Source organism: Mandrillus leucophaeus, unplaced genomic scaffold, assembly GCF_000951045.1.
Source record: "Mandrillus leucophaeus isolate KB7577 unplaced genomic scaffold, Mleu.le_1.0 Scaffold193, whole genome shotgun sequence".
NCBI lineage: Eukaryota > Metazoa > Chordata > Mammalia > Primates > Cercopithecidae > Mandrillus > Mandrillus leucophaeus.
The window spans coordinates 1,294,474-1,304,088 of NW_012101954.1; the positions used below are offsets into that span (position 1 = coordinate 1,294,474).

The following is a 9,615-nucleotide window of genomic DNA, read 5'->3' on the forward strand; positions in this document are numbered from 1 at the left end:
TCTCTTACGTTGAGCTTCTCCTGCATGGGGGATGGCATAGACCTGAAAGTTGGCAGGCTAGGGCTGGATAAGGTTGGAAGGATGGCAAGAAGCAAAGGATGGGAGCAGACTATGTCCAGGAGAAGGAAATAAGAGTGAAAAGTTGGCAAAACCATACATGTCATGTAATCCACAAGAGAGAACAGACCTGCCAATGGGAGATAAGGCAAAAAAGTGAAGAACTGGAATAGCACAGGGGCAGGGAGGTAAATAAAGCTCAGAAGGCAGCATGAAGTCCAGGGAATCTGCAGAGAATGTGGCAGGGAGGCCCAGGGGTTACTTTTATTTTGCACAGGTCATGTATGGGGAGAGGCCTGGTTTAAAGGCATAGGGTGAAAGTCATTACTTAGTAATTGTTTTCCTTCGTGGAGGGGGAATTGTGGATTTTAAGGAGAGAAGATAAGAGGCCCCGTGTTCAAAAAGGAATGTGACATGGTAAGGAAGGTGGGTAAATGAAATTCTGCAAAAACCTTAGTGATATTTCCAAAATTGGCGACAGAGCTGTTGAGATATAGATAACTAAGGAAGAACACAATGTGTCATATTTGGAGCCCCTCTCATTTCAGTCAAAGAACTGCTAAGTTTTATGCAAAATAACAGCAGGACAAATGATTATTATTTGAATATGATGTGATTTTACATCTAGGAAGCCTAAGAGAATTAACTAATGAGACTACTAGAGAGAAAAAGACAATTTGGTCAGGTGGTCAGTAATAAAACTAAATTACGTATAGGTTTGAAAATATATTGAAAAAGTTAAAGATGCAATTCAAATCCATTTAATAACAGCAGACATCATAAAATAATTAGGGGTCAACTTGATAAGTGAAACACTTAAATGAAGAAAACCATAAAGCTTTACTAAGAGATATTTTAAAAAGACATATAAGAGAAGATAAATATATGCCAACTCAGTGACTTGGGAGGCCGAGGCAAAAGGATTGCTTGAAGGCAGGAGTTTGAGATCAGCCTGGGCAATATAGTGAGATCCCATCTCTACAAAATAGTTTAGAAAATTAGCCAGGCATAGTGGCATGTGCCTGTAGTCCTAATTACTCAGGAGGCTGAGGGGGAGAGCTGCTAGAGCCCCAGGGGTTCAAGGTTGTAGTGAGCTAGGATCACAGCACTGCACACCAGCCTGGGTGACAGAGACAGACCCTGTCTCAGAAAATGTATATATTTATGGATTATATATTTATATATAATTATGATAATATATAATTAATAGCACATAATTAGTATATTTTTATTATATATAAATAAATGTATATATATTTAAGAGACAAGATATACCTAATTTTGGATAAGAAGATTCAATCTTACAAAAATGTCAAATTGTATTTAGATTTTTTCTAACATAAAAGAGTTCATTCAAAATTCAACAAGTTTTTTTTCCCCCCTGGGAACTTCAAAAAAGTTTATTTTAAAAAGTACATATGTTAAAAGATCCAAGAAAATACAAAAACAAAGATACTAAGACAAACGAACGAAAAAGACTGGGTTGGTGATTGTAAAGCTACAGTGTGGTACAGTTATAGACAAAAATGAAAGAAGAGTTTTAAGTACAAAAATATACCCACTTTCTTAATAAACTTGTGGTACGAGAAAGAAACATTTTATTTCACTTGGGGAGAGGTAGTATTGGGAATATTGCCTCTGCATACAGATGGGGTCATGAAAGAATAAATGATTAGTAATAGTTCTCACTGGAAAGTGGGATTGAAAGATCATAATTAGGATTAGGGTTTGCTGTGGCTGACAGAAACCTCAAATACATTGCTGTGGTCTTGAGAAGGTTAAGCATTGCATTTTTTCTTTCCTGAAAAAGTCTAGAGTGGGTGGTGCAGGCTCTTTCTATCTCATTGTTTTTCATTGCATGGATTCACCATGGTCCAAATGAAACCATCTGTGTTCCATCATGAAGCAGGGTAGAAGGAAAAGAATGAAGGGGAACAGAGCAAAAGGTCCACCCACAATGTCCCTTAAAGAAGCTTCTTGGAAACTGCCGCCACTTTCACTTACATCCCATTGGCCAAAACTAAGTCACATGGCCATTCTCAGCAGCAAATGAGTCTGGGAAATGTCCTACATTTGGGGAAACGCTATTTGGGGGCCACTGGCAGTCTCTGCTTCAGGACGGTTGAGTGTTAAAAGGGGGAACACTTACATTTTCTGCTTTGCATACTTCTTCATCCTTTCAGGATTTCCATAGTAAGCATGTCGTACCTGTAAAAAATTTTTAAATAGATATCTTTGAAAAAAAAAAAACAAAAAAGAAAAACACTTGAAGAAAATACTTCAAAATGTTAACAGAGGTGATTGTCTCTCGGTAAAGAGGTTGGATATCCATGCATCTTTATATTATTCTGTATTTCCAAATTTGACTACAATGAGAATGTGTTATTTTTATATTTAGGAAAAAGAATTCCCTCGTACCCCTCTTCCCCCTGCAATAAGGAAAAGAAAGATTCCAGTCCTGTTCATCTAATGAGGTTCAGAATGTCAGAATTATTTCCATTCTTCTTCTTTTACAGAGCAACAGCCTTTGGCATTCTCAATGGATTGTGCAAATTTGGCGCCATCCTGGGAAACACCATATTTGCTTCTTTTGTTGGGATAACCAAAGTGGTCCCCATCCTTCTGGCTGCTGCTTCTCTGGTTGGGGGTGGCCTGATTGCCCTTCGACTGCCAGAGACTCGAGAACAGGTCCTGATGTGAACCGCCTATGGGAAAAGGAAAGGTCAAGAGAATCTTGTCCAGGACACTAAAATGCATCCACACTTCCTGCCTATCACGGTCCAGAGGGCACCTCGGATAACACGCGAGGAGAAGTTGACTTTGTGACCCCTAGTTTAGGACCCACTTCAGCTGTCAATATGTTTGTAACTCAGGTGACTGTTTTGGGGGTGCCCTGAGCCACCCTTAGAATCACAGAGCTGCGTGTTTAATTTCAGGTCTTCCCAGTCCAAGGCAGGGAGAGGATTCTCCAGTGAGTGCACACACTATGCGAGGAGTAAGCATTTCTGTAAGTCAAGTGCAAGGACTTACTTGCATTTCCAAAGGAATTAGAGGGTAAGAAATACCCAAGCTCCTCCATAAAGCTCCTTGGAGCCCAACAACTTAACAAATCAACTTGGCTGGAAGTTAGAGTCATTATATGAAGATTGGGCTTGAAGTACAGGATACATATATTTTTGCATTTAAAAGTATCACCTATCATATTTTCCACTCAAATACTGGCATGGTAGCATTGAGAATACTCTGATCTGGAAAGCCAAATATTTGAGCAACATCTATAGAGATCTACTTTTCTCCTAAGTCTCCTAGGCTTTCCATGATAATTAGGTGATACATTTAAGAAGGATATTTATTTCTGTTTTGCTCTATTCAAAGAAATTGAATGGGTTAGGTATTCTGTAAACTAAGTTTGTATATAACTTTATTTGGGTTTAATTTCCACAACTGGTATCTGCAAATATTGCCAGCATTTTAGCCATATTTTGGGAGAACTTGGTGTTTGAGGTCCCAGGAAATGAGGTCTGATCAAACGAAATGCAAGCACAATTTCTTAGAGCCATTTAACTTTCTGCTGGGAGGATATACTTAACAAACTCACGTTGTGCAGTCCACTTAATCCAGCCACTTTCTTTGTGCAGTTGGAGCGAGTAGTTACTTCTCTCTCTTACACAGATGACTTGTGAAACTCAAGCTTACCATCTTCAGTGCTGGCATTTTACTTTGCCACTCACCCCAAAACAACGTGAGATGTGTTCAGTGGCCTCTGGTACTCTTTCTGGCAAGAATCAAACAATGTGGGGACTGAGGGAGGGATGGGGAAGTGTAGCCACAGTTCTTCCAAGTGTAAATACTTTTTGTTTGTTCTAGCGGTAAATGCAAATGCAATCCATATTTGTTAGAATGGTTGGGTCTCATGAGAAGTCTATGCTATGTGTCCAGGGCTTTTGAAACAGAGTCCATTGGAGTGGGAGTTAGGGAGTGTAGTGGATGCCAAATATGTCTTTCTTCAGTGCTTAAGAGAACTCTTTCCTGAAATCCAGTTTTGAACATAAACAGGGGTGTGGGTTGGGGGAGGAGCCTAGGACAAACCTGTCTGATGAAGGTCAGCAATAGACTGAAGTCTTGACTGCATGGAAGAGGAACAACATCAGAAGTGTCTGACAATGGAGGGGACAGTGAGCTATGCACAACCGCCAGTGGAGGTGAACTTGAACCTGCCCAGGCCGAATGAACATCAGCCTGCAAGAACTAGTTCTTTGAATTGATTTGCAATGCTCTCAATGGCTATAAAGTGCCACATTTTCCCTGTCAGAGATCTCCAAAAATTTCAAACAGAAGAATAATGGCTGCATCGAGTGTTTTCTCAGTTTTGGAGAAATGCTTAGGTGATGTGTATAAGAGACAGGAATAATAATGGCTGCATCGAGTGTTTTCTCAGTTTTGGAGAAATGCTTAGGTCCTATGATAGCTTCGGGACAGCTTTCTGTAATTTTCCTCAATTAACGGGTTGGTAGGGGTAAATCTTATGACACCTTTCCACTGTCGATTTGTGATCAGTTTTAATGGTTAAAATGTTTACTCTGCTTCTGTCAACCCTCACTTTTTTATTTACACCCCTCCCTTTTTTTCTGTACAGGGAGAGAAGACATATCGACTCTGACTGGACACCCTGATTCCTCCAAATATATATACCACTGTGTATTAATCTTTCTCTCAGTGTTTTATAGGGGTGCCTAACATAATGCTGTGTCAATAATGAAAGGCTTGATGTAATATAGCTGTAATTTACCTTCCATATGAATGCAGTGGTTAGGTTCATAAAAGAGAATTGTGTGAGTCTGGGATTACCACATCTAAAACATTATTCTTTAATGGGATAATACAATTCATTGAACAGCTACCACTTGAAAAATTTGCAGGACAGTTAGAGCCTGCATTTCTAGTTAAGATGGATCTTGTAAATTTAAAATCGGATTAACTTTTGAGTGCTGGGGTGGCTGCAATAATTTGGGGGCTAACTCCATTTGGTTTCCAAGCTCTCACTTCTGCATTATCTTTACGGGTCTTTAAACCCTGTCTCTTATACACATCTAGATGTGTATAAGAGACAGAAGCTCTCACTTCTGCATTATCTTTACGGGTCTTTAAACCAGCCACCTAACCAATCAGCAATTCCCATCTGATCTATCACTCAGGCTTTTGTAAAGAGTGCAGCCAAGCTCTGCAGACTTTTCTCATGAAGGATTGTCTAGCACGAGTACCTGGCTACTTAAATGCTGTCACTCCTGCTGAGATAAATGCGTCTTTAAAAATAGTCTCTGTGGCAGGTCACTGGGGGACAATGTACAGCATCTGGCCATCCACTTCTTTTTCATTTCATGTTCTACCCCAAGAGACTCCCGATGTCGGCTGTGGAGGGTTAAAAGGATGAGGCTCTCCTTTGTTTAGCAAATCTGTTCACAGTTCATGATGATGTATTTTATGATGCCAAGCTTGGAGATAGTTGCTTTCCGTAGTCCCAACTGTATTGTGTCATCTCCTGATACTGATTTTTGATCTTTTGTTTTATTAAAAATAATTAGTGAAAGAGGTGTGCCTATCTGTGAAGTTTGTAGTACATTATCCTGAAGTTATGTAACAAATAACCCCCAACCCCAGCGTTCCCTGCTACCTTGTGTTCATTAAAACAAAACAATAAAAATAACTGTAAGAAAACCTTAAGAACTGGGGTCAGAGATTATTTTCAGGCACTAGGGTCTCTTCTGTATTCCTAAATTGATTGAATCAGCAGGGAGAAACATCGAGAATCGCTTCCTTCAACTTTTTATTTTGCAACATGGGGACCTCAAGAGGTTAAATGATGTGGCCCAGGTTACATGTAATGTGAAGAGAGGGTGACAAGGCCTAAGGTGATGCTCTTATGACAATTCTGGGGAAGCCTGCAGTTTGGGGAATGGGACAATGTGACACATATTCTCCGTTCCCTGAGACCATTCATTGACTATCCCTTGGTGGTTTTACTAGAATGAGAGGAAGCATCAGTTTAAACATAAAAAAGATTAGTATTCATTCATTCATTCATTCATTCATTCATTCATTCATTCAGCAAATCCTTATTGAGCCCTGACTGTGGGCCAGTCCCTGTGCCAAGTCCTGGGGACATAGTGATGAAAAAACTGGTTACATTTTCTGCCTCCTGCCTCATTCTGCCTCCTGCCTCATTCCACTTACAGGGAGTAGGCAAGATGGATAGTAAATTGGCCATAAACACTGAGGACAATGACCTTACAATCCGCAAAATGCACCTTTCGTTTGTAAAAAGATTGCTACTACTTTACTTGTCAGCTCTGGATCTCCAAATGTGGTGGCTCCCTCCTCTTTTTTTTTTTTCCTTTGAGGAGTGTACCATTTTTTTATCTTTATAAACTAGGTAAGGGAAATGATGCACTTGCCCGTTTTCTACAGACCTAATCGATTTTTACCTAATCAGTTTTACAGAAAGTGTTACATGGAAGAAGAGATAGGGGCCAGGAATGCAAGAGGGACATTGGTGAGTGGGGTAAGAATCCCAGTAGCCCTGGAAAAGGTGTCTCCACTTCCACATCTGGCTTTTCTAGGAGGCATGTGTGCTAAATGACCTGGGATTGTGTTGGATGGCATACGACTGAAAGTTCAAAGAAACCAATTTATAATAAGTTTACAGTTTAGGAAAAAGAATTCCCTTTCACCCCTCATCCCCCTGCAATAAGGAAAAGAAAGAGCCCAGTATCACCTAATTATCGTGGAAATTATTTTACTCTCATATGAAGGGAATCTGGAGGAAGGAAAGCCAGGGCTGGTGTGGCTGCCTTTTGATCCCTGGGAGCACACTCTTGCCTTCAGACTCCTTGATCTTGAGTGCACAGTTTCCATCACTGAGGCTGCCTCGTGGGCTAAGATGGCTATTGAAGCACTGATCCTCGCATCCACATTTCAGGCATGAAGCAGAAGGAAGGGCGATGGGCAAAGGGGCTGTGCCTTGCAGCCGAGCCAGTCTCCCTTTGCTGCAGAGGAGGCAGGGAAATGTGGTATTTACTGGGAACATTGCCGCCCCTCCTCCAAATTGAGGGTCTTGGCTCCAAGGATGAAAGCCGGAAAGGATAGGTGGATCAGTGCTTCTTAAACTTTTGCATGCATCAGAATCACCCAGAAAGATGTTAAAACTCACTCTGCAGGGCCTTACCCCCAGAGATTTGGATTCAGTAAATCTGGGGTGGGGTCTGAAGAATCTACATTTTTTTAACAAGCTCCCAGGTTACATAGATGGTGTCAATTCTCAAGCCATATTTTGAGTAGCACTGACACTCTTCCAATAGGTAGTACTTTCATTTGTCAGGGAAGTTCTATTGCTCTGATAACCTAAAACCAACCCAACCAGAAGCTCACAAAAACTAGCAACCCATGAAAAATGATCATCATTTCCCTAGAGCTCTGAGACAACCAGTGGTAGTGCAACAGTAACCCAAAAATGTCAATGAAAATATTTCCTTCCCCAGAAACTGCTTGGTTTCACTCAGGTCCTGTCCTTACGGGTCTGCGTCTGGTTGCAGGGCTTGAAGTATTTGGGAAGCTTAGCAAAGGGTGAGCCCTTTCCCCTGGGGGTTGGTGATCTTTGTTTTGGCCATTTCCACCTGGTGAAGATTTTCATAGACAAACATGCTTGTGGCATCTTGTAATTCATTGTGCCTTATGATGGGCCTCTGATTCTATAAGCTTCCCCCTAGCTAGGGATCCACGGGGGTGATCAAGATGTGACTGAATGTGAACCTGACCTGCTGACAGTCCACCTGAACTTGCCTACAAATGTCTCTTGAAAAGGATGAAAAGCCTCCTCTTTTAGACAAGGAAGACAGAGTGGGGTAAATTTCTCTACATAGATCTCATTGGAAAACACATTTACAGAATGCAGAATGGCTACTGTGTGTCTTGTGCTATGCTAGGTCTCTCTCTCTACGTGGACTTTGACCCTGTCCGAAACATTGTGCTTTTGTGCGTAGTTGTGTCACATTTAGGCCCAGCCCTAAGAACAGTTTGAAAATAAATCACACACAGCCTTTGATTGTGAGGCAAGCTTAAAGTACATTTTGTTTGATTTGCAGAGGCATGGTGAGGAATTTATATGCATGGCTGTTGTGGCAGCAGTGAGATTTCCAAAAAGATGAATGATGAAATGAAACAGACTGAAGCTATCTCACACATGTTAAATGGAGAAATAAAAGTTGTTATAGTCATTGCTAATTACAGAATGAGCAAGAGATTTATTTAGCGGGACCATACTATGCCCCTTGGAAGGTTCAGTTTATGAGCTGGAGCACAAGGATTTACTGTCATTTCACCTGAAAACACACATTTAGCTGTCCATTTACCTTTAGTCCTACTGACTTAAAATACTTTAAAATTTCAGAAACCATTAATATGTATTCCTTTAGAAAGCAAAGCTCTTTCAGAAGCTGTCCTCTACCAAAGTTAATGTGGTCACCACATTTGATGATTTTGTTAGGTAGGGAGGTTTATTTAATCACAGCTACTGTCACTCAGGAGGATGAGCCATTCAAAAACGATGGCCCTGTCCTCCGCTTCTTACCTACCACATATAATCTCAGTAATTCAGATTTCTCTAAATCAGCATTAGTGATCATTTCAATAGGGTATGAACAAAAGGCCTATAAAAATAGCTTTCCAGCTCGCCATCAAAAATGCAAAAAATGGTAAGTATGTGAGGTAATGCATGTGTTAAATAGCTTGATTTAGTCACCCTACAAGGTGGGTGTGTATATATACAGACATATGTATATATACACATTATGTTGTACACCATAAATATATAGAAATTTTACTAGTCAATTAAAACTACAAATAAAGTGGCTTTCCAGAAAAATTAGATATTGGACTCTATTACAAAGGAATTGCATAAAAATACTTATTACAAACATAACTAAAAGCAGTTGATGAGCAAATTACAAATGACTGTTTTTTATTAAAGCATTCCTCCAAAAGAAAGGGAAAGCAAATTCTATAGACATCCAAAATACTGAAAGTGACAAAACAATACTTCTTTAAAATGTATTTTATGATATATTGATTGATATTCGAGTGGTTTTAAGTAGGATAATTTTCCAAAACCTAAGTGCTACATATTTTACAGTGGAAATATCAACCTTATCATGAGCTAAAGATTTGCAATCAGAATGTTGGTAGTGCATTGCTAAGTTACGACAAGTGTCACAGGACAAGGATATTTGGTAGGTATCCTTAAATATATAGATGCTTACCAGTAGGTTTAATAGATGATTTCTGAAAGGTAGCCCAACTTTTTATTTCATTTTTTTATTTTTATTTTTATTTTGTTTTTGAGACAGAGTCTCACTCTGTCATCCAGGCTGGAGTGCAGTGACGCGATTTTGGCTTGCTGCAACTCCACCTCCTGGGTTCAAGTGATTCTCCCACCTCAGCCTCCCTAGTAGCTGGGGTTACAGGCATGCACCACCATACCTGGCTAATTTTTGCATTTTTAGTAGA

The 9,615-nt window shown here is 40.0% G+C and overlaps 1 protein-coding gene across 1 annotated transcript in view; it reads left to right on the plus strand.

The window, feature by feature from the left end:
• Positions 1–4,880, plus strand: part of SV2B (synaptic vesicle glycoprotein 2B) — a 204,966-nt gene extending 200,086 nt beyond the window's left edge. The window contains exons 13-14 of the mRNA XM_011978388.1: positions 2,574–4,442; positions 4,514–4,880. Coding sequence (XP_011833778.1) covers positions 2,574–2,757 — 184 coding nt within the window. The 3' untranslated portion in view covers positions 2,758–4,442; positions 4,514–4,880. The remainder of the gene's footprint in view (positions 1–2,573; positions 4,443–4,513) is intronic.
• The last annotated feature ends 4,735 nt before the right edge of the window (positions 4,881–9,615 follow it).